General features: G+C 38.6%; 1 protein-coding gene across 6 annotated transcripts in view; it reads right to left on the bottom strand.

The window, feature by feature from the left end:
• FHOD3 (formin homology 2 domain containing 3) overlaps nt 1-26,488 on the bottom strand; it is a 371,712-nt gene that overhangs the window by 105,926 nt on the left and 239,298 nt on the right. For all 6 annotated transcript variants that reach the window (XM_064429703.1, XM_064429712.1, XM_064429718.1 and 3 more), the window contains 4 exons: nt 17,507-17,618; nt 10,705-10,799; nt 6,603-6,746; nt 4,476-4,708 (listed from right to left, as the gene is read on the bottom strand). In XM_064429703.1, coding sequence (XP_064285773.1) covers nt 4,476-4,708; nt 6,603-6,746; nt 10,705-10,799; nt 17,507-17,618 — 584 coding nt within the window. The remainder of the gene's footprint in view (nt 1-4,475; nt 4,709-6,602; nt 6,747-10,704; nt 10,800-17,506; nt 17,619-26,488) is intronic.

Genomic DNA, 26,488 nt, shown 5'->3' with positions numbered 1-26,488 from the left:
TAATTTGAAAAACTGGGAGGAGCACTTGTTTCTGGTTTGGATGTACAGAAGTCAGAGAACCTGTGCTGTGCTCAAGACAGCACTGAGAACTTCTGAGCAGGCTGCCTTTTACTCTCTGAAACCCAGTCAGGATTAGATTAAAAGACAGAGAGACAGAAATTTGCCTTTTAATGCTTATTTAGCCAGAAATCACTGCATACAATAACAAAATAAATCTAGTGCAAATCCCATGCCACTCCTTGCATTTTTCTGACTCTATCCATGGTGTGGCTGGAAAAAGCTAGCTTTACTTTAAAAAGAAAACAAATAAATAAGCAACACAACCCATGAAGAATGTGTTTAAAAGTCTACTGCATAAGAAGCAGCATGCTAGACCACAGGCTGAGAGCTCTCAGTTTGGACAAGGGCAGAAAACCTTAGGAGGTAGCTCCAGCACAGCATTAAAACATCATGTTAAATAGGACCGAAGTTCCCACCAGACTTATTGGTGCTGTATGCCATCATGGTAAGAGAAAGAAGTTTTAGCAAAGTAGACCTGCTGCTGGTCAGGACAGGCATCTTAAAGTATGCTGCAGTAGGTACAGACCTTGAAATCAACCTTCAGCCTTTCTTACTTAGTAGCTGTTATCAACTTCTTTACTTATTTATTTAGTAACAGGCACATCCAGGCTGGGCTTTGCTCTCCATGAAAACTATTTTAACACAAAGCAGATTTGGATCCTTATTTGTTTTGAACCACAGGCAAAAAAACAATACATTTAGTTTGGAAAAAGGCTGCCAAGTGGATGAAAAAGGCCTGCAAGTTTTCCTTTTGGTCGCCCTTAGCATTTACTGTCAACTTTTCCCAACTCAAAACCCAAAGTCTGCTCTCAATTAGCCTGGTGTAGATCAGACCAACTCCACTGACTTCAGACAACTTTTCTGGATATATGGCATTGTAAGACAGAACAGAATTTGGCCAATATTGTCTTTTTTTTGTTGTTTTACCGGCACCACGAATTTCTCTCATTTTGGAAGACTTATCTGTTGACACAAAGCAGATGACTGTGGAAAACCTGTTTGATGTGGTAAACAAAAGCAAAGCCATTTCCAAAACAGCTGATGAGCTAAAAAGAAAAAAAAAAAACCATGAACATTGTGGGAAGGAGAATGATGGGAAAGAACTTGAACCTTCTCCTGATTTTGGTACAGAAGTCCAAAAATAACCTAGAATATTTCCCAAAATAAAATTTAGTACAGTGTACGACTGCGACTTCAATCTCTAACCGTGTTCATCAGAAGCAATTCCACTGGGTCTAATCCACTGTAAAACCAGACATAAGACATCTGCAGCCACACACAAAGTGTAGAGCTTTCAGCAGGAACAACACAGGAAGATTATCATTAGTACTGTTACAATCCTACTGAGAAAGAAAATGTAGTGAAGGAATAAAGACTGAAATCTATTTTGTAACTATTTTTTGGGAAATAGTGCACTGCAAAAACTTACTGCCAATTTTTTTTTTTTTTCTCAAGAGGAACCACCAAAAAGTCATTAGCAGGAGACTGTTATTTCATGGCTGAATAGAAGTCACTTTCAATTTACAGAGGTAATAAGTAATTTTTATCCATTTGTATATATTCCTCTCTACAACATTAAAAATGGAAGCAACAGGGTCATAATGAGCATTTCTTTTGACAAAATCAAACGATGCTTGCATCATATTGTAACACAGGATTTTAAAATTTAAATACAAATTGCCACAAGATCGATCTATTGAAGTCCTTTAAACCAATAAATATCTTGCATTGAAGACCATATGCTCAAATTTGAAAATGTGATTACAGAACCTTTCTTTCCATTTAAGTCTAATTCAAACTATATAAACGTGTAAAAACCTTAAAGGACACATTCAACTTCACTATTTTTCTGCCTACACATTAATGAATAGAAGACATAAGGCTTTTCCTTTTTTCCTTCTTGGTTGTTTTTTTTATTTTTTTTTTTGGTCGCAGTTTAGCTATCAGGTGTAGAGATACTGTTGCACACATCTGGACTATTTCACTGGAAGTTGAGACTTACTGGAATAAGATAAAGCAGGAAGGCTGTTTTTCCTCTTCCTACCACAACTACAGATTCAGGCAGATAATAAATCTAAAAATGTGAAGGACAGAATCTGCTTATCTGAAAAGCTTGTTTACCAGAAACACTTTACCAAAAAAATGAGAATTATAGAAGATCCAACAGTTGACTAACTTCTTTTTATGGTAACTTAAACAATTTCACTGAGCATAGAACTTGCATCCTCAAGTCCTGAACATACTTTGTTAGTCTGTAATGTCCCATAGGAAAAAAATCTGACTTGCCAGTTACAAATAATTCTCTGCCTTTATTTGCTAACAGGACTGGAGAATGGGAGTGGGGGCTGAGGCAGTATTTTCATTTAACTAATATGCAAAGTAAAGATCAGAATCATATGCATTCATAATTGAATGCCTGTTTCCTTACAAAGCCAGGTGAGCAAGTTGGACATTCCAAATGGAATTGAAGAGAATTTAATTATTGTCCTACAGAAAATAACTGCGACACAAAATTAAAATTCACTGCTTAGATAAAGACTTATTTATTGTATTTAAACTTTAATTTTATGCTTTAAAATATGTCACTGTCAAAGAGTGTGTGGAGCAGAACTAGATAATTTTTGCTTTCACAAAAGTAGCATGATTATTGAAATTATGTTATGTTGGTTAAAAATATTTCAAAGAGCTTCTGGAACTAATCTGTTGTGGTTTTATTCCCTCTATTCTATTCCCACTAAAAATTAGCTCGAACACAAATTTATTAGAAGTTACTGAAGAGTGCAAAATAAAGCTAGCAAGCACACACGATAATAGTGAGAAAACATATTGGTAGAAGTTGTTGTCCTGGATGGCTTCTATTTGTTTAATTAACAGTAAGGGAATAAACAATTTCTGCAGAGTAGAAGCGTTTCCTCATTTTTAATCTGAATTCGTAATTTTAACAAGAAAATCATATAAACCATATAACCATACATGTCTGTTTCACATTCATGGCTACAATTCCCAGTCATATTGTTAAGTCCTGAAGCAGGGCCCAAGGTCATGCACAAGGCATCCCATGCAGAGCAGCTGAAGTTCCCAGCTGTACTCACACTGAAGATGCTTTAAACTCATCCTCAAATGCACTGTCATCCTTATTATCAGCCTGTAACACCATGGGGCTCTCAGCTGTCAGCCCACTAAAGACCAGGCCATGGAAGGTGATGGAAAACAAGCGTAAATGTGTTGTCAAATGCCAAAAGGGAAAAAAAAAAAAAAGAAAATAAAGTGCAATATGTGGTATACAACATCCAACTACTATTTCAGTTATCTGCAGTCTTACATTTTCATATTACCAGAACCCATTAAACTTTAGCCAAGCCAGCTCTCTTTGCAAGAAGGAACTGCTTTACATGCAACATAGGATTTTAAGGCTCTAAGTTTACATCCCCTGCTAACCAAGAGAAACCTTAAATGAATTTCCCATAAGTTAAAATTAATGCGAGATATGCTCTTGTACAGACCACGCTTCAGTTTTTCAAACTGCATCTTCAGCAGTGAGATGACAATGTCCAAATTTGGCTGTCTGTAGCTATTATGAATCACCACCTGAGCTAGTCATCCAGATTCCCTTTAGAATCAACAGCCAGTCTCAGAGCTTGATTCATCTTGGTTGAAATTTCAGGCGTGTAGAACACATTAGATAACTGAAGGCCCACCAGCACTTGCTGCACTCGGCTGACATCAAAGAGAGGAGAGCAGATCAGACATGTAACTGTGGTGAATTACTTCCAGCCCTCTTGTGCAGCAGTCAGACATGCTGAGGATCTGCAGTTCCCTTTTTTTCCTAAGCACACACAGCCTAAGCCAACCATCATAGAACTGGCAAAGACACCATCTTCGACTGACTCCACTGTTGCAGACCGCTGCTCAGCTAGCCATTACTGCCTTACTTTTGCTAATTATAAAACATTAGATATATTCACTACTCTGCTGTAGCCTCAAAGGCAAATATTTATGCTGGAATGAAGAGGAGGAAATAAAATAAGAATGAACTGTAACATACACAGGACAAATAGCTATGAATTAATGTTGCCATGCTCTTGTTACAATCTTCTGTTATGTGAACATAATGAATAAAAAAATCTGTCGATGGATGAAATTAGGTTGAGTTAGTTCTCATACCAAATGCTCTGTGTCGTGTGGTTTGGGTCTGCTTAGGATGGATGGTGCCAAAGAACTTAGATATGCAAGTAAGTCACCTACAAATCCATTTCTTTTTTGTGCTGGTGTTTTAACTCTGAATATGCTTTTGCTTTTTTCATTTTTATGTCAATGAAAAGAGGAAGATAAAGAAAAGCCTATCATATTAATAAAGAGCAATGAGCAGAACAGGACGGGAGAAGAAAGGAGTATTCCTCAGCTCCTGCCCTTACCTCTCACTGAGCTCTTCCACGCGCTGCCCATGGCTCAGCATGAAGCTGGACTGCCCGCAGGGGCTGGCAGGGGCTGATAAAGTGCTCTTGACGTTCTGTGCCGAGTGCCTGCGGCTCCGCCGGCGCTCCAGCCCCCTGCGCTCCCCAGCACCAAGGCTGGCCCTCCTCCGATCCTTGCGCCCGCTGGGAGGGGGCTCAGCACTCTCATCTCCATCTTCATGCCTCAGTGTCACCTGAGAAAGAAAGGAAGAAGGCCGACACGGTCCCTTCAGCTACCACAGGTCTTCACATCTAGGCCTAAAAACTTCCTGGTCTCAACATGATTAACTCCAATTAGCATCACCGTTTCTACAGCTATCCCTGAAAGTCACTGTCTATCCATTAGTGCAGTGTGGCAGCTCTAACAATGGAATTATATACTGATGCCTTGCATACAACACTATAGGACCTGCAATAACACATTTATGTACCTCCTAATCTGTTTTCTTTTTCATGTGGGACCAAACTTTCAAAGAAGCTGAGCAGTCTTGGACAACTAGTTCTCTTTATATCATTCTTTATATCATCAAAATACTTAGGAGAAGACTTGGTTTTAGTAAAGTTCACAGGAAAAAACTCCATGCATTGACTGATTCAACATTTCCTCATGTTCAGACATGACACTTGAAGTGATTAAGTAGAAGTTACCATCTAGAGTGTGCTGGAATTAGCAGGGGACTAAAATACGGGTGCAACGCCAAATATCTCAAACTGCTGCATGCCCTAGATGTGCCAATGTGAACTACCTCTAATAGAAACAGTGTTATCTTATGGTACATGAGGAGAGAGATCCCTGGCAGAAGCAACGTAGTATCTAGTGGCTCTCATCTGAAATGCAGCCTAACATCTAAATAATCGTTGTATGAAAAAGATCCACTCAAATGGGCAGACGTACAGAAAGGGCGATGTGTGCCATCAGAAGAATGCCTATCTTCTTGTTGCTATCAGTCTTGTTACTTTGACAATTCTTACCAGAAGTTAAAAAAAAAAACAAACCAAAAAAAACAAAGGGGGAAATGAGACATCTCTGCTTGGGGTATAAAATCTATTTCTGTGAGGAAAAACAGATTTTTCAGGTAAAAAAACAAGATTGTCAGATAAAAGGAAGAACCTGCATAGATGTGTTTAAATTTAATTTGGTCATCAAGAAAAAGCTGGCACCCAACTAAGTCAACTGCCAATTCTGTAAGTCATTCAGTAGGTGCAGCATGCACAAAAAACCAATCCATCCTTTTAAGATTAATCACTATCTTTTAAAAAGGGTGTTATAAGATGATGCTTCTGATGATAGAAAAAGAAAGAACATTACTGAGCCCTCTCATTCTCTTGTTTTTCCTAGAAATTGGTGTATATAAAGCTTAACTCTGCTAGTTAGTGAAGTGACATGGAGGTAGAATTGATGGATAAAATGGAGAATCAAATCTGTTAAATTCTTCGCTGGACTTAGGCAGCGATGAAATAATTTAATTTTGTCATATGAGAACACTAATTCACATTTACATTACAACTTCAGCCTAAACCTCCTAGCTCCAACATTTCCCAAAATCTGAAAAAATCCTAATTATAAAGAAACTGGATTTCCTACCCCGACATATAAATGCTTCAGAAGTAGTTATTTTATACCTAGGTGGTAAATGTGCAGTCACTCATTACTGCAAACTGCATAGGATCTGATCCAGTGTAAACTCTTAAACAGGGACTTGCTGGATATTCAGTTGCAGAACAAATGATACTTGTGAAGTTGAGCTCAGCCGAACCTTTTTGATGAGCTGAATACTTTTGTATGTGGTACGAACTTCTATTTGCTTCAGCATGTGCAACTAGCAGTTGCAGAAAAGAGGCTAGTAAATGTGCTGGCTTGCCTTGGACTATGCCCCAGCCTTAATACAAAATGCCTTTGCATTAAAGGCAGCTATGTGCCGTAGCAGGTCACATATACAAATGTGTACATTACTTACAGCAACCAGATGTTTTCCTTTCAAAATAGGAGAGATAACCAAATTTCACCTAGGTTACATTCCCCACCTCCTCTCAGCTTTGAAGTTTGCACAAGCTGTAAGATGCATAAAACAGGGCATGTTATGTTACCTCATAAATGTTAAATTGCTCAACTAAGTCCAAGTCTGTTCCTTTCTTGTTCAAGTGTCTCTGTGAAATCGCTTCAATGCCTAGCTCTTCCAGACAGTCCACCACATCGTAGAAAGAGTCTTGATCTGGCAATCCTGACAGCGTCTGAGAATCAAAGGAAAAACATTTAAATCTGTTTGTTTTGAAAAGAATTAAACAAAGGATTTTAAAAGTGGGTGGCAAGTGGTGCTATGTATGATTTCAATAAAGTAAAACCCATGACGTGGGATTAGAGACACTGATAGAAAATAAAAAACAAGTGGCACAGCTTTTAACAAACAACTCTCTGCACTGTGTAGAAAAATGAATAATTCGCAAAACAAATCAATGTTGTTATTTTATACAAAAAAATGGAAAATATAGGTCTTTAAAATACACAGTTGGATTCTTTCTGGCTGCATTCAAGTGCAGATTTAAAGAACAGAGAATGTTAAACCATCAAACACAGGGATAAAAGCAAAGAGGGAGAAAAAAAAACCCAAAATGCTCAGCTAAAAAGAATAAAGCTCAGTTCCTATTGATTCTTTTAACTTTAGCCTTAAGAAGAAAAAGTCCAATGCACAGCTGTGTGATGTGAGGATAGCAGGAAATATCCTGCACCATGTGCCTACTGTCCTCCACACCTGCAGCATCTTCCCTGAGCACAAACTGGTTTGTATTACAGAGATAGTGCCTCCTCTGCTCCCTTTCAAATTAAAAAGTCTTATTAAAGGTACACTGACTCCTTAATTCCTATACCAGCTTGCTACTGATTCTTAGTCAGTTTGTGCTGATCTTTTACTGCTCCTTGTGCATGATGCAGAAAGACTAGTTTAATCCTGCACATGTTGAGCGGAAACTACTGAGTGTACCATGCCATCTACCTGCAAGGCAAGGACATCCCTCTGCCCAGGAACCAGTCTGGGCAGAGCTTTTGCTGCAAAATACCTGAGAGTGCAGGCTGGAGGCAACACAGTTTTTCTGGATTACCTCACCAGAGAGAAGTTTACTCTGAAGTAGTTTCCTCTCTCCCATTCAATTAGCTAAGTAATTTATCTATATTCCCAGCAGAGGAGAGAAAGAGCAAGGGAAAGAGATGCAAAACACAGACTCTCTCAAAGGAGAGTTACATCTTCTCATGCCTGGGATGAACTGTGCTCTGTGAATGCTGTTTTTCTGGAGCCCATCTTTTCCAAGGTAGTTCTGAGCAGCAGAGAACAGAAAACAGGAGTCTCTCTGGGCTGCCTCCCTACATCAAGAAGCTTTACATTCAGAAAAATGGGTCTGGATTACATGACTAATGAGAGAGAAACAGGCAGCTGATATAGATGTCTTGTTAAAGCACATCTTTCTTGTGATGTAAGCTACTGAAATATGTGCATCAACAATGTACATTTTAATTGAATTTTTTTCTAATTAAACACAACACAGCAACATTTTCTTCTTCAGTCATTACAGGATTATTAACTGGTGAAATCCACCACAACAGGAATTCTTAGCACAAAGCTCAATTAAGTGTTAAGGTTATACGTTCAGGCTTTAATTAAGAATTTGTCTCTTTCCAGAACAGCATTTAAGCCTCTGTTTAGAACTCACTGAAGACTATAAAACATCCTGAACAGTGCTGAAAACAGGTACCACACTTATTTTCTTCCTTCCTAAACTGACACCCAGCATTGAGTAAAAATCTGAGGATTCAGCAAATGAAGTTCTCACACTGTACATTCAGTGGAATGATAACTTGGATGTGGAAATATTATCATAGAAAAGTGTTCAATTATGAAGCTTTCAAATGAAAGACATGGACAGCAACTATTCTGACCCAAATGCCTTCATGCACAGTAGGATGCAATGCTTTATCTGCAGAACGATGGAAGAACAGTCAGATCTTCTGAGCATTTACTTCCTAAAATAATAGGAAATTATCTTAATGTTGATATGCAGATCACCCACCTCCAAGTACAGCTTTTTTAAAATCCAAGGTAAGGCAAGCTGTAGACTGGAAAAGCAGCAGCATAAGGTAGTATTTACTGGCAACTGTTGCTGTCAGCAGCCTTTTATTGGTTACTATAATTTTAAATCACACAGTAGTGTAAATCCAATTTTCACTGCATGTTGTTGACCAGAACTGGACAACTGAACTCTCAAATATAGAAATATTTTTCCTTTGCACGGTTTGTCGTTACACTCACAGATCCACTTTCAGAGCCTAAAGCATATCAAATTCAATTTCTAACTACTCCAAGAAAAATAACACAGGTTATACTGGAACTATGCATAACAAAAGAGCATCAACAAAAGAGAGGGAGAGGATAAAAGGACTGGAGCAATTCTTATGTCTGGGCAGATATGTTTTCTGCTCTGGAACAGGAAGGAACACAGTCTGTAAATGGATACATAAAGAAAAAAGAGTACAAGCATGCCTCAAGACAAATCCTTCATGAGGACTGTGTCTGCACTGAAAACTTTGACATTTTCTTGTCTAGAGAAGCTGAAACCATCTGAGCCTTCTTTGTATTCTCTGTGGGGTAAAAAATTACAACTGTTACATGCTGCTTGCTGTTTTCTCTATAATCATGAAAAATATCCCATTAAAAACATCATAAAGCTGCCTATAAGCCAGATCATAATTATAAGTGTGGATTTGTGGGATTCCGCTCTTCCTTGATCTTCATAATTGCCTTGCTCCTTTGACTGTGACATGCTTTTTCTTTTTGTATGTTTTTAAAGAACTACCTCCCCCTAAAAATAGCTTTAAATGTACTGAAAAACTCAGACTAAAGGAATCAACTGCAGGATAATAAAAGCATCAGCAGGGAAAACCTTTGAGGAAGTCAAACACCAGGTAGGTTACAAGTGTGCAAATGATGAAGAGAACTATCTCAGAACAAGGAATCAGTACACAAGGGGTAAAGCAGAGTCACCTTGGCTTTAATAGCAGCTACAGACAGAAGCATGTATAACTGGTGATGCTTTTCAGAAATAGTACAGCAGTAAGGTAAGGTGGTCTTTTAAACTCAAGAGGAACCTTACTACTGTGGCCTCTAGAGCAAGAGTGACTCAAAGCATAAGTACACTAAGATCAGTAATATCACCAGGAGAGTTAGTCTCTCTTAGACATATTTGGTGGAAAATACCTGCCATTAAGAAATCATTTTATTAAAAAACCCCCCAAAACTAACAAAACCCAACAAAAAAGCAACCCACAATTCCAATTATGTAGCCAAGAACCCAATTAGCTGGCAGCAAAACAAATTCAGCATCTTCAAGTGAATACAATAAGTAATAATAATATTTCCTAATAATCTGCCCTATTAAGTATAACCATAAACCACAAAATTATTTTGTTTGCCAGGAGTATGCTGGCTTTCTGTGTTCTTTAAAAAAATTAATCTTTCATTTTAGTACCCCTTCCCCCTACAATTTGTCCATGACTAGATGCTGATTTTTAAGGAATTTACAATTATAAATTTTTAACTTTCAAGAACTTTCCATTTTTCCCCTCCCAATAGCATAAGCCAATATTTCAGAAAATATTTGACTTTATTGCAAAACTATGACTTGTAAAACTGGTCACCAAAAAATAGAAGGAAATTAGAAAAAAATGTAACCTTACTTTTTTTAAGCAGAAGCACCCTTACTAGCACTCAGACCTGTTAAATTAATCACATTTATATCACAGCAAAAAGAAAAAGAAATTAAACTATATGAGCTAGAAACTGTGCACAACACAAGCCTTTGTTAGCATGTGATCTTTTCATCAGCACTTACTTTCCTTCTCCCCTTGGATAATCTGTTGAGTTACTTTGTCGTGTTTTCCTTTAGCACTGCATTGTCAGCGCTGGGAGAGGAGCCATGTCAGACCACAATTCCACACAACATCCACCAAAATAACACCTCTGCTTCCGGCTGCTGCCTCTGAGTGGCTGCAGCACAAGTAACAGGAGTGTGCTGATTGATTACAGCTTGTACTGCAACTTCTTGTGACAGGTCTCTTCCATTACATACTCTAACAGGGAAGTTCATTATACAATTGAAAACACTAATATTATCTACACCAGTCATGCTAACAAAGTAAACAAACCTTGTTAACCAAGGTCATTGCATAAACCAGTAGTTCCGTATCAACCCCATCCTTCTCCTCCAGTATCTCCATTATGTTGGACCATGGCTTGGCTCCTAGAGGAAAAGCAGAAACTATTGGTTACAGTGATCAAAATGGAAAGCTATGTAAAAAACTTCTACTTATCCAAGAAGTAGCACAAATTGGAACATGTGGCCGGGTGAAAACTCAAGCAGAAAGATCCAGCTTTGTCTACAGTTTCTCCTGCTCCCCTGAGAGTGAAGTTAATGTAGACAGTGAAAACTGCAGTCCAGCCTATTGCAGGGATATAAGATAGGCAGGTGGACTCTCTACAAAAGTAGCAGCTTCTCTACCTTGATGATGAAGGAAGTTTTGTTAGCACAGTATGACTGACAATAAAAGTTTAAAAATCAGGTGACTGGAATTTTACCCAACCTATCATAGGTTCACAAAGGCTTTGATAAATCTTCAGCAGAGACCTACATGCTGTGCTTTCAGTGTGCCTGCTGCTCCTATTTCTAGCATTATTGCTGAGTTGTGCTGCATTAAGGTAAGGCAGGTTAACAAAACATTGTGGCAGAGAAACAGTTTTCTCAAATAACAAGCTATATGTCTTGGGGAAAAGAAATGATCAATGAGGGAAAATATTTTTGCCATGGCTCGTTGTCAAAATACTTTAATAGGAAACATACCTACAGAACTTTCAGATATGATTTTCTCATTTTCCACTAAGAAAGGTCAAAATTTGTGCTTTTAGTTATTTGCTTGATTTGCATGTTGATTTGAATTTGCGTATTTCTTTGATACCTAAACCCTAATGGTTTAGTGAGTTATTGAGCTAAAAACATCAGGCAAGCAACACACCACCCAGACTCAGCCTCTTGTGTGGAAGGTAGCTTGTACAACTGTCCTGTCTCACTTGACTGAATGGCAAGATGGCTGTATGTACCAAATTTTATCTAGGAAAACTGAAATAAACAACAAAAGACTGCAATTCAGTGTTTTGTTTGGAGTAAAGTTAAATGTGAGGAGGACTAAGCAGAGAGCTAACCTTAGCCTTGAGATACACTCAATTCAACTACACAACATAACTGTGACAGTCTTTCAGTTTCAGAGGGAAATATGCAGAGTATTCAACAGTTCACATCCCCTGAACACTATACAGGTGATGAGATTTTGAGTGTAATCAGATGGAAAAATGCAAATATGCCATCACAGCCACCTGTTGCTGACTGATCAGTCACCCCAAGGTCTAAACTCTGTATTACCCTGTTACAGCCTTTGCTTATTAGAGATGATACTATATATTCACCCTGCTACACAGACATAAAATCTCTGCTAATCAAGGACCTGCATTTTCAAGGCAATGGCAGTGCACTGCATGGAAAAACCTGTCTAAAAGTGAATGAGCAGACAGCACTATTTCTCTTTTTCTTTCCTCCCCCTCAGACAGTCTCTGATCTTTGCTATTTAGTCAGGGCTTTTTTATCTTAAGCAAAATCAAAGGAGGAAGGGGATTCACTCTGAGCTCTCCAGATGTATCTATATGCATTCCTAATTAAATACTAATTCAAGTATACATCTATAATGAAAATACACTAGACACCTCTTTACCAGATTCTCTATATTGCCAGACATTTTGTGCAGTATATGTTCAAAGGTCATGTGGAACAAATTCACTCAGCTTGCAAATGACATATGATCAGCAGGAATGATATTCTCACTACAAAAAGGTTTTCCTGTGGTTTTCAGTGAAAAAAATGAAAAATTGAAGGAAATAGGACAGAGAAACAAAACGAGGAAACCATGCAAATCTGACTAAAAAATGCAATTTGGAAAAACAGTGAGTTGGTAACAACATAAAAACATAATTATTTAATCCACTGAATTATTCAGTGAGAGCCCTCTGTTATTGCAGGCAGGTTCTACTCTTATCGGAACAATCCTGGTTTGTTTTTTGGGCAGCATCCATATGGATTATTTTTGTTCCCTGAACTTCTCAATAATTCCTCATGATAATAAAATAATAATAATTTCATGATCACCTTGCTGTTTTCCTGCAAAGATGATATATAATATTTTTCTAGAAATGCTGCTATTTTATTTCAGAATATAATTTTTAAAAAATATTGTTGATTTAACACACCTGCTAGTAAGGCAGCGCTGTAACAGCTCATCTATCTTTCAAAGGCTTTCTTTATGCTTCTGCTACTAAACTTCCAAAATCTAGGCTTAAATTCCAAATTCTTCATCTATTCCCTAACTACAGTCAAGAGGAGGCAGTACTATCAATAACTTTGACAGAGCTATTCCAGTTTGTACTAGGTTAAACCCTTCTTAAACCTTTCTTTCAAATGCTATTTTCCCCATTTTGATCTCAGTCTGAACAGCCAAGAAGTGAACATGGAAATAGCTGTAAGGCCATCTACTACCCACCCAGGATAAGGCAGTGCTGCTGTGGAAGTTACACTATGAGCTTAGTGCTTTGCTGTCCTTGCATATATATAATAAGAATCTGTAGTTTCCAACCTATGATCCGTACAGCATGGGACATATACACATCCAGGTCAGCTCTTGCTTTCAGAGCTTCCCCTTTGAGAGCCTGTGCAGTCCAGCATGCTTAAAGTGAAAAGAGACCTGTGCAGATTAAGATTATCATGAGGAAAATTGCATTTGAAAATCAAGGTTTCATCTTGTACATATTGGAGTAGCTCTTCCAAAATCATTGATAGTACTGTCTCCTCTTGATTCTTCTTAGGGAATGGGTGAATTTCTTCCTTCACCAGATCCTGATGTAGAAAAATGATGATATAGAAGATTGATGATATAGCATCCCAGTGATTTTTCTGGGAACAGATGAGGATGTTTCCATAAAGTTATGACTTTAATAAAAGACTTTGTGGGAAAATCAGTGGGAGTGATGAAACAGGCTCAGTGAAGAGAAGCAACAGAGACTGAGTTTTGTGTGTTTTCCTGCCTCCTAATGGGTAAAATGAGAACTGCTTGATTGCCCTTTAGAGGCTTGTCACTTGGAAGAGCTTTTTATCACAGCCCTTCTGACCGGGAGGCTGCAGTCTCATGCTACTTGCAGTGTTATGAATAACCATGCACGGTGTACAGACAAAGAACATTGAGGCTGCAACAATTCAGCAAATATAAAACTAATACAGTCTATTTTCTGAATGACATTGCCCACTGTATTAAGTCCCAGTCTTTTATCAGTTTTCTCTTTAAATGTTTTTACATATTTATTTGAATGCTTTTGTTCATGTCATACACAAAACCTTGACACTAAAATTACAACACAGCTGCACAGTTTGTATAAAGCATGAAATATCATGCACAAGTGCAGAACCTTGCATGAGAACTGCCACCAGCTTAGAAAGTGTCTGTCTCCAGCAGCTATAGGCTGGAAAGGTAGTGATACTTTTGTAAAGACCTTGACATCTCATACTTCTGGCTATTTATATTTGAATGGATCTTTCCATCGTACCTACAGTGTGTGAGTTAATTTAGTGAAATCTAACTATGAATGAAATTGCAGAAAAAGCAAAGAACAGATAATGTGGGCCATTTGGCTTTAATCTCTGTTGTAAAATATGATTGTGATAAAGAAGCCCCAGACAGCAGAATGCAATGCCAGCTCCATTTCCCAGAGCCTTTGCAATCCAGTATGCTTAAACTGAAAAGAGACCAAATTCCTCTGGACTTCTGAAAAAAAAAGCGTGGGAGAAGGGAGGAACTAAGTGGAAGTGCAAGTAGAAGCTAATTCCTACATGATAGGGCCATGCAGTTATTCATTCATGCTGTGCTTGCACCTCAGAGTAAAGCCGGTACTTCCATGGTCTCTGCACTCCAGTTTGCATATGGATGTATTCACACATAGAAACCACAGCTGGGATCGCTTTGAAACCAGAATGAGTTAATATGGGGTTCTGTAAGTTAATCATGTGTGCTACACATGTTGAAGAATTATGTCATATCTCATCACCTTGTATGTACATGAAACATCAAACTTTTATCAAAGCAGTGCTGAACTTAATTACATACCTGCAAGATTTATGACAATGGCTCAAGAAAAGGCATACTCCTTTTTTCTATTTTTCTGTTTTGTTTCATCAGTCATTAAAGGCAGGTACTTCTCATTTATAGGCCACTCATTTAAAATTATAAATTAAAACATAGTATATCCACATCTAAAAATGAAGGGCTTTGCCATTGTATCCCACAGCATTCTTCTGGACAAACTGGCTGTTCATGGGGTAGGTGCACTATTCACTGGGTAAAAAACTGACTGGATGGTTGGCCTAGAGAGTGGTAGTGCCCGGAGTTCAGTTCAGCTGGCAGATGATCACTCTTAGGGTTCCCCAGGGCTCAGTGTTGGAGCCACTCCTGTTTAACATCATTATCAATAACCGGCATGAGGGGACTGAGGGCAGCGTCAGTCAGTTTGCAGGTGACACCAAGTTAGATGGGAATGTTGATCTGCTGAAAGGCAAAAAATCTCTTCAGAGGAATCTGGACTGGGAGGATCAATGGGACGAGGCCAGTTGTATGGCAATCAACAAGGTCCTGGTACCTGGGTCACAACAGCCCCGTGCTGTGCTGGGGACAGAGCAGCTGCAAAGCAGCGTGTCAGAAAAGGACCTGGGGGTGCTGTTCAACAGCAGCTGAGCACGAGCCAGCATGTGCCCAGGTGGCCAAGAAGGCCAATGGCATCCTAGCCTGTATCAGGGATAGTGGGGACAGCAGCACCAGGGAAGTTATTGTCTCTTTGTACTTGGCAGTGGTGAGGCCTCATCTTGAATCCTGTGTTTGGTTTTGGGCCTCTCACTGCAAAAAAGACATTGAGGTGCTGGAGCCCGTCCAGAGAGGGACAATGAAGATGGTGAAGGTCTGGAGCACAAGCTTTATGAGGAGTGACTGAAGGAGCTGGGGTTCTTTAGCCTGGAGAAAAGGAGGCTCAAAGGAACCTTACTTCTCTCTACAACTCCTCAAAGGAAGCTGCCCTCTTTTCTTGGTTAACAAATGACAGGGTGAGAGGAAATTACCCCAGCTTGCATCAAGGGAGGTTTAGCTGGATATTAGGAAGAGTTCTTATCACCAAAAGGGTTATCAGGTTTTGGAACAGTCTTCACAGGGAAGTGGTGGAGTCACCATCTCCAGAGGTATTTAAAAGACATGCAGATGTAGCACTGAGGGACATGGTTTAGTGATGAATTTGGCAGTGTTGTGTTAATGGCTTGACTCAATGGTCTTAAAAGTCTTTTCCAACCAAAATTACTCTGTGACTCTATTATAATGATAACCTAAAAAGGGAACTAAATATAAAACCAGAAAAAAAATCTCTGAAGGAACTAAGTACAACTTCTTAGTGAAAATAATTTTAAAAAATAGGAAGAAGGAAAACCTCAGTATTTGGGCTAAGGTATTTGCAAGAGTTCATAAAATAATCTACCAAAGCACAGGTCTGAGAATTCCTGTAAAACCTCTCATTATGCTCTTAACATATGCTCATCCAGCTACATGCATCAGTTTTTTCAAGTCTTGTGTTGCTACTTAAGTTGTTTTATTAACTTGGGGCATATAAATGATTGCCTAAGAGTGCTCTACAGATAGAGAAGGGAATACTTTGTTTCTCCTTTTTCTTTAATGACTTTACTTGCATGTTATAGATATAGGGCATTTTGAATTCATTGAGAATACCAGTGAGTTCAGAAAGCTGATGAAATATTAAGAATGACTGAAAAAAGGAGTCATAGTGCTCACAGGTACATGAATATTATAATCATATTTATGCTTATGGCATTGTAAGGTTTACTGCTTTTAATTCAAAACAGAAAGCCAACCTGCAGAATTTGCTGTTTTGAATTGCCCCTGCCTGCTTCCATGCTGTAAAAGATAATTTGGGTTTTTTCTTTTCAACCCATTCTGATAACTGAAAGCAAAATCTGTCTCCTTTTTCCTGTTTCTGGCACCACCTTTCTCCCCAGCCCCCAGAATCTTCTTGCTTCACTTTTACCATATCAAGTCTCTCAGACAAGTTGAGTATGGAGGCAATTGCTGCACAGAGGGAAGCTCACTTTCAACCTCCATGTTTGAGACCACAACAATGGATCTCCTAACCTCAAAAACTCTCCTTGAGGCAAAGGAATGTTTTGCATCAAGAGAGAATGCCCCAGGAGCTTAGTGATGGCTTTGTGGGAAGAACAAGAAAGAACCATTTTTGTTCTATTTATTTGTAAAAAATACAGTATACATATTCAAGTATCTTTCATGAGCCTGAAGGGCAACAGATTTCATAGTATAATATCTGCTCAAGGGCTTTATTTTAATGTAACAACAGATGGTTTTGCTTTTTCTATAAAGCCTGTACTATTACTGACCTCATCTTTCTCTTCAAAGGGATTACACTGATTAGATATTTTCTCTTCTAAATCAGACTGCTGCTTCCCAGAAGGAAGTGGAAAGATGGTCTTGCCCAAAGGAGCCTCTGAGTCAGAAGATAGAGTGGGGATGGGGCTTACTTAGCATGTGGGTGCAGGGAAAGGGCAATGACTCTGGTACCCCAGGAGGTAATGGAGTTCCTCAGTTTTCACTCTTCACTTTCCCATTATAATTAATTCTTCAAATAACCTTAGATGATAGAAATACTTACAAAAAGGCTTTTAAGAAATGAAGGGTATGCTGGACAAAGCAGGCATCAATGACAGCAACTCTAGGACCACTGAAAGCAGTGATGAAATGCTACCTTGATCTCAGTGGTGCTGGGATGCTGCAACCCCCTGGTAAGACTACTCACCTCTCTTTTCATCCACGGTTGATACTGCCTGGATCAAAAGTGGTGCGTTGGATTCTGTGTACTCCACAAACACCAGCAGCAGCTTCAGGGCTGTCTTTACCACCAAGCGAAACTGGAAGAAAAGAGTGTGACTTGTCATTCTCCAAACCACAGCATTCCCAGATGTGGGAAATAACATTGGGCAAGAGGCAAGCCCAGCAGTCCACATCTGGTAGTAACACACAAACAGAAGAGATTAAGCTGTGACAGCACTGAAATAATGGAAGGTAAACAGCTGGCTGAGAATTTCATTTACTGGACAGTACTCTTCTAGGGAATCGCCAGTAGTCAAGGAGTGCAAATGAAAGTTTAATACTGCCACAAGTAACAAAAAGGTGAACATCCCACCTCTGCAAATTCCCAACATTGCTGCCCAAAGCTTGATGTACGCAGAACCCACTGAGCTAACAAAGCATATAGTTCTTTATTTCTCAACACATGTATTTCCTCCCTCTGCTCTAAGACTTTAATCCTGTCAAAATGCTGTATGATGGGATGATTTCCTCCTTATGCTTTCTTCTCTTCTTGTAATGCTACTGTTTAATCCCTAAATTATTAAATAGATTGATCTTCACTATTAAAGACAACTTGGGAGGAAATGTGTTTAATATCCAACTATCCTACCCTGTCACAAAATGTGTGATTTACTGGAACTGAGCATTCTGCCTGCAAGTTTTCAAATTCAGGTTTTTGTACATCCTTAGGAGTGAGTGTTCTTCAAAGACATTGGTAAACGGATCTGGCCAAACCCTATTTCACCTCAGAGCTCCCATTTCCAGAGAGGATCATTTGACTAAAAGAGCTGAGTAAGAATTTTTAGGAATGATCAAGTATGATTACTTGGCATGATCAGGTATGTGAAAAACCAACTCTTTAATTGAGGAGAGGATTTTTTAATAGGCAAGGCTCTGCATGTTGAGAGGGCTTTTACTGGGGGAATTGATACAGGTTCAAATTTGCTATACTTTCAATCTAAATAATGGATTATGATACAGTTTCTGTCAATATTGACTAATTCCCATTTACCAATTTTTTTCAAGTCCTCTCAACACAACTCTCATAAGAAGCCAAAAATCATTAATAATAATTTCATAGATGTACACATAGTTGCAAAGCAGTGACTGTGTCTATATTCTAAAAAAGACTGCAAGTGCAACAGGCATAGACGCAAGCTGCTGGGATGTACTGGAGCATGTAGAGATGTACTGGAGTGCACTTGAAGGTAATGAGCTAAAATGCAGCTTGCTGTTGTTAACACACAGTTCAGTGTCAACAGTGGTCCCAGCTATTTCCCTAGTTTCTTGGGGTTCACCCACTCATGCAGAATTGAGCTTAATGCCTACAATGGCACTACTAGCAATGCAAAGTAATCTGCTGTTGAATCTACACTTTTCTCAGGCTTTATTTGTTGTCAAATTGTTGAATTTTAGGGCTGGCAGCCAGGAAATCCCAGTAATAAAACTGACCAGGTCTATTAAGACTCTTGATTAGTCTAATTTGCAGTTATACTGCTGCAGTGATACTTCATAGATACATGGGGTAGTCAAATCATAGGAAATTGAAACCTGATAACACAGAAAAATCACTTCCCCACATTTGCATTGTACATCCATGTATTTGCCTGTCTGGCCAATACCACAGTGTTGTCAGTCTGCAGTGACATTTCTCTTAGGAATCAAGTTCAATTGTTTACTAAACACACTGAAAGAATTTCCAAAAAGTCTCCACTTGTTTTGTAAAGTTACTTTGTAAATAGGAGTTATACCAAATTACTATACCAGATTACTATAAATTATTCTAAAATTAAGATACTTCCCAGATAACCGTTTACATACTACCTACTAATATGATTAGGGGCTTTTTTCCTTAAAAATAAAAGCTTATATATACTTTTCATGGTTCTTAAAGCTTCAAGTCTCAGTCATGTGGTGACAATGGGATGAATTCTCATGAAAGTGCTGCACGGCAAAGTTCCCATATGTCTCCATATGTCTCCAGTCAGTGGGAGACACACCAAGCCTAAGTCTGTTTTTGCAAATCTTTTTCTTCCAGGAAGAAGAACCTTTGGCAGTACCTTTGCTCAGATTGTTGCCTGCTGGCCATGGCAGCTGCTGCAAAAAGGAGCTGGTCCTTCTGCACCTGCCACACTGCAAACCCTGTGAAGCCCCAGGGTAGCCCACTGCATTTGCACCAGACCAAGGCTCAAGCCAGCTGATTTCAGGTGCTATCTGCAGCTTCCTCTTATCTTCTGTGCTTAACAAGCTAATAGATGTTTTTTTAAGGAATAAATGCCACTCAGAAGCAGTCCTGGAGAAAAGGAGTGATTAGGAAAACCATGTTTTGCTTGCCATTTAGGTCTTAGAAGGACACTGTAAATTCAGTTCATGAATCTGCAAATTTTCAGGGCTTATCTAGCTCCTCACAAAAGATTTAATCAGCCCTGGAAGTGGATGTGCTTTCCACTGAAGGTGCATACCATGGCTGTTTTCTTCTTGCACCAGCACAAATATTAGCTTTCAGAAAATCTACCTTTAAAACAATGCTTAATTCTGCTTAATAGAAAATGGTATTTGGGACTCCTGTGGGCACTTTTAAGCCTGTCGGCTGCTCTGGACACTTTAGGCAAGGACTAAAGTAAAACACTGCAGTCCTAGACTAAGCTGTACAATGCCTATACTGAGGACTTACCTAACTACCCATGACCCACACAATCTTTGTGCTCATCCTGCAGTGCCTTTCTAAACTGCACTAACAGTGCTTCTTGACAGGAGCAGGCAATCATTGCACAGCTTCACTCCCCCTAGGAAACTGAAGTCTTCAGCCAGCCAAAGGCCCTCCGAGACGTCCGATAGCCTGTCATACCCAGACACAAAAACAGTCCAGAGCCTCACATACTCACATTAAAATCAGCTCTAATTATCCGCTGTGGCACCAAACAGTCTCTGAAAGGTTTGTTCAGAGATATCTGGTGGCAGGACCCATATAAAGCACAGGGAATTTTTTTTAATGTGGCCTCCCGTATGATGTCCAATCTGTTAAATGTTCCCTTTGTGACCACCTGTGGGCCTGAAGTTCCCATTTGTGAGTAACTATTTGACTGCCAAATGAGAGATCCTCACAGTTTCCTGTGAGTTCTAAAATGTGTTTGCATGATATACCTTTTCAATTAAGTATACAGCTAGATTGCAAATAAAATAACTAAATCTCATAATTGAAAGATTGCTATACAAAAAAAAAAACCCAGCAGCAATTCATTGATTTTCTTGCTTCCTTTTGTGAAGTCATGGGACTTTTTACCAGTCACTATCATTTTATTTCACATGATTTACCAGATGGCACAGCAATGGGGGCAATAGAAACAAGTTTCATATTTCATTCACAAGCAGGTGAATAACTAATTAGCTGAATCACTGTTAAAAACTTAATGAAAACTTTTAAGACTGTTTGTGGGATTTTTTCCTGGTACTCCTTTACTATTGAAGAGAGGAACAACTGCTTTCTGAATCTGCTTCAATAGTCACAGTTTTTTTTAAAACCCATGGGCCAATCACACTTCTATTTCAAACAGGACTGGAAAGAAGCAGACATGCTAGTTCAAAAAAAGTCCTGTTATTATCACTTTGCAAACACTGGTTGATCTAATTAAATCCAAATTTTCATTTAAATATTGCTGCTTAGTTAAAAAGGAAGTCTCACTAAGGCAATATGCATACTCACTGGCTTGGTAAAATAATTTTTTAACAGTTCTGAGATTAAATCAGGATTCTTGAATATCCAAACACTGAAGCATCAGAACTTCTATTAAGCTAGAAAATAAAGTTCATGTTGTGTTTTTGTATCATGTGCAAGCCAATTTATAGAGAGGAAATGATGTTAGCATCTTCTGGCTAAAGATAAGAGCAAGCCAGCAACGTAAAAGGAAGAAGAAAAATTATAAACTATTTCCCTCTGACTTGCTTTACCTTATACAGTGCAATTTGGCAATCCCTTTCCCTTTTATCTCTTTATATTTAGACAATTACAGATTCAGACAGGGATACCACACAACAGGCTGCAAAACTCATGTCTCATGGAAGGGCTTATCACAGTTGTTAATCACTTGTCTGGAAAGGCTTTAACCTTTACAAGGAATGTTGTCATAAAGTTCATTGACTTAGAGACCAAAGCAATATTTGTAGAGTTCAGATTGAAACATTCAGGATTCAGTTATTTTTCCTTTTAAAAAGGAAGAAAGTAAAAAGGAAATTGAATAAAAATATTTTACTTGGGGAGATGTAGCTACTTCAGATTTACACTATTCACATTTAAAGGAGAAATAGGCATTGAATTATTAAATAAAGATTTACTACTGCCATATCCTCTGAAACCTAATCCAGGTGAAGACTTGGATTTACTGTAGGTCAGGTACTCATCCTTTTTTGTACAATACAGTCAGGCAGAGCTGCAGCTAAGGAAACACCCAGTGGAACCAGTGTTCAGCCTGCCTGGGAGAGGTGCACAGGGAAGCTGGAATCCCTCTCTCTTGTGGGGTGCAAAGATGCCCCCGACTTCAGATCTAGTGCTGCAGGAAGAGCCCATTGGCATCCCATCAGCACCTGCAATTTGACTCAATTTCATGTTTTGTAAGGGAATAAAATCACCTTCTGTTCACAAAAGGAGGAAAGATCTTCCTGGAATGAAAGGAATATATATATATATATATATATATATATATATATAGTATGTATATAAGGCTACTATATGGTAATATTGTAATATACAATATTATTATAATATATTGTTTTCCTTTGTAATAATAAAAAAAAAGGAAGTATAAATAGTGAGCTTGACAGAATCTCAGAGTAATATTTTTAGTTGGAATGGCCCTGATAAGATTTTCCTTCTTATCTTCGGTGAAAAAATGCCATTCCTTTCCTCATATAGCACATGCTCTACCCCATCTCACCATCATGGTGAGCATCACTGCACTTGCTTCCTTCACCTCGGTGGCTACGCTCTCACCAGCTCAGCCTGGGATGCGTCTGACCTCCTTTCACACAAAGGCACACTATTAACACCTATTCCAATTCATATTGTCTCTTATTCAGAATAAGTAGACAGATTCAAATGGTGTGATGCTAAAAGAAACACCTGTAATTTTCCAGATTTTAAGTAGTGAAGTGGTAGTGGCTTTAAACTGAAAGAGAGCATACTTATATGTTAGGAAGAAATTCTTCCCTGTGAGAGTAGTCAGGTACTGAAAGAGGTTGCCCAGAGAGGTTGTGGATGCTCCATTCCTGCAAGTTTTCAGGGCCAGGTTTGATGGGGATTTGAATAAACTAGTCTAATGGAAGTAAACCCAGTGGCAGAGGGGTTGGAACTATGTGATCTTTAAGGCTCCTTCCAACCCAAACCATTCTATTGTGTGATTCTATGAAATCCCACTATTTTTTAAATTAATATTAAATTTTCTGAAATCTCTGCAACAATGTCATTTCAGTATTTCCCACACTGTCCACCTGTATTTATGTAAAAGAATGTCTCCACTGCATCCAACATCTTAGTGAACCTTTCCCACATCTGCACTGCAGAAAGCCAACCAAGAGCTCCAGCACTGAGTACACAAGCAGGAAGAGCCACCTCTGCTGTGGTGACTGAAGATCAGCTGTCTCAGAAGCATTCAGGGCTGGCTAAACATCAGAAAGTGCCTTAACACCTACAGAAAGATTTTTGGAAATATGAGTGCTTGCATAACCCAGAGAAAATTGGGATTTGAGGTGCCAAATAAGCAAGGGGAAAGACATTAGGAGGTAAAACATTTGAAGTTCCCTAATACTAGGATTTGCAAATGCCTTACAGAACATAGACACAGCCCAAATTCTTTCTAGTCTCTCTCTTGTCCAAAACTGACATTTGAGGTCAGTTATTTCAGTCCAAAACTAGGTGACAAGTCTATTTAGTAATTCAGTTCCTTTTTGTTCATAGTTCGTGAAGGCAGGAATGATCACAAGAATGAGATCCTTCTGTGTCACCTATGCCAAGAACTTCCAATCACCCTTATTTTCCATCAGAACTTTAAAGCAGCATCTTTAAAGATGGAAAATTTAGAAATTCAAATGACCTACAGAATACCAACCAAAACTTTGCAAATGAGTGTAATCTTTACCAGAAGGAAGAAAGAATTCATATGGCCTGTGGCCCTAAAAGTTGCTTGATGGACCTCAATGAATACTGCCAATTCCTCCACCGCTTACTTTTCAGAGACGCAGCATCTGCCCAAGTCACAGGGTGTGCATGGCACAGGGAGGATCACAAAGCTGGGAGGCAACAGTCAAATACAGTGTGCACAAAGCACATGAACAACCCCCATTCTAGGTACTGAATACTGTGAACACCTAGGCATTTCATATCATTAGGGATTTAACTATTAATCAATCTCTGTTTCTGTAGGCTGGTGTACCAATAGAACAGACAAGAATGCATGTGATGCCATATCTACATTTTTAAGCAATTTTTATAAGTTTTAATATAAAACAATGCCAGATTGCATTTTTATATTCAGCCATTTTTTGCTCAAATCTTCAAAGAGGGATGCTTAAATAAGATAAATTAACTGTTGCTAAGGGCTTTGCAAGCTCAGGACTGAAGCTGTGAAAGGAATTAGATTGAGTTGAAAACCCTTATAAGCTTAGATGCAAGGTGCTCCAAAATCATCAGTTACACAACAGTCTTTTTATTCTGAAAGTTCCTTTAAGTTTTTTTCCTCCACATAATGTGTAATGCTAGGAATGGCAGAGAAATACATGCATTTACTCTTCTGAAAATGAAATGTCTCAGAACTTTGCAAACATACTGGATAAGTTCTGTGCACTGTTACATATGTGGAGTGTATCTGTCATTTATCTGTGGTGAGACTTCTGACATGAAGAGAAAGAAGGTCATTAAAAAGAAATTCATCTGGCCTACTAACAAAACACAGGGATGAGCAAATAGTGATTAGTGAATGGTCAACCAGAGAAAAAAGGCTCATGCCTGGAAATTACTATGTACACCATCAATCATGGTCCAGAAGAAGAAGGGGGAAATACGATAAAACATCTGCACACAGAAGCTGGCAACTCATAACACAAATCAAAGCCTACTGAAGTCAAAGTGGCACTCAGATGAATACATGCAGTTCTGATGGGAGCTTTGAAAGAATATGTTTGGGCTAGAAATCAGCCCTGTCTTAAGTCACTTCTAATGAACTGCTGATGTACTGCATTTCTCTTGCAGCAATTGCAACATCAGACAGGCATTGTTTGAATAAACCTGAAGCTGCAGTGTTTGGAACAAGTCATGAGATGCTACAGGGCTTTTTTGAGCGTTCCCCTCTCCTCCTTTTGGAATATCAATGACAATCTTGAAGAGGTGGGGAAGTGATGATTTTCTGCTCAAATAGAGTAGTCTAAAATTATTTATTTTTTTTATATTTTTATGACAGGATAAATGAAAGACCATTTACAGCTCTCCAGGACAACACACAAAGTGAGAGCAATCTCATTGTGCTTTCCCCCCCTACAACCAGACCAATCGCCCCAGCGTCTCCCACAAGAACTGTTCATTGTGTAAAAACCACATGTAATTATTGAGCTAGAAAGAAGGACAGGGTAGGATTTGGAGATTTATAGGACATAAAAGGATTAAACTTCTTTACCCTCAGGTGAGTGCTGAGCTGGTGTCCTTGCACCTTTGTCAGGGGCCCAACCACAGGTCTATTAGGTGTTACACAGTTTTAAATGCCTTTCTATTTGGCTTTTTCAGATATTGCTGAAACAAAATGGTTTGGTTTCAATTAAAGTTTTAGTTTTTTCCATTGCAAAACACAAACCAAAAATATTTCACTGGAAATTTGCCATCAGCCTGTGTCCAGACTAGGAATTATGCTTCGCTTGTAAAGATTTATGCTCAGATTTAATTTTCTTTCTCTCTTCAAATAGTGCAGTTTCATTGAATCATCTGTTGATTTTTTAATTAACCATTCCCAAACACTGGTATCTTTTAGGACTCCAGGAAAATAAACACTATCAGTACCTCTAGCACTGTCTTCTCTGTCTGGATAAAGATTGTGATTGAATTATCTTAAATAAGGTATAAAACACTTAGCTTGAGAGAAACCACAGTAACATGAGAACCAATTTCTGGTTAAACTCATGCTTGTGTGTAATGTGCTATCAAACGTGATAAGGAACAGACCTCTTTATTCTCTTTTTGTCTTCTACAAACATGTACCTCATGTATGTCTAGCCCCAGTTTTCTAGCATTTTCCTGTTATGGATCATAGAGTAAAATTGCCTAGTAAAGTCTGCTCCTTTGATTAGATAACAAAATCTCGGTTGGGTACCGAGATTTTGTTATCTAATTAAATTAAATCAGCTTTATGCAAAAGCAACAACAACAATGTATTATTATATATATAATGTCATTCTAACACAACTTAGCATCTGGAAACATACTGCCTGAGTAGGCCAGTTTTTGGTAGTTCCTGCAAATCTATGACCCTAAAGTCTGTAAGTTGCAGTCAAACATGACAGGTCTTTAGGAATTAGTCACGTGTATTACATAAAATGTGTGCTTCTGATCAGCAAAATAAATTAAAAATAAGCTTCTCTTGAACATTAACCTGATGATCTGTTCAGCAATGGATACAATAAAGAGATTTAATGTTTTGGTAACAGTAAGGTAAGTAGATAATAAGCAACAGGATTTGAAGCCATGCAGCATCAAAATTCCATATTAGAAATGAGTTTGGAAACTGAAATGGATCACACGAATGGCGTTTGTGTGCCTGCATAGCAGAAATATGATTAAGGCCATTTGGCATGTCCTTTTTTTTTATTTTTTTTCTTATGACAGAGGAGTTACATGCAGAACTTTCCCACCAGCCCCCTAAATTGATGTATGACTTTAGCCTTGAACTGTGCT

Source organism: Passer domesticus, chromosome 1 (assembly GCF_036417665.1).
Source record: "Passer domesticus isolate bPasDom1 chromosome 1, bPasDom1.hap1, whole genome shotgun sequence".
NCBI lineage: Eukaryota > Metazoa > Chordata > Aves > Passeriformes > Passeridae > Passer > Passer domesticus.
The sequence above is the reverse complement of the archived record's forward strand: the minus strand, read 5'-3'. Positions and strand labels throughout refer to the sequence as shown.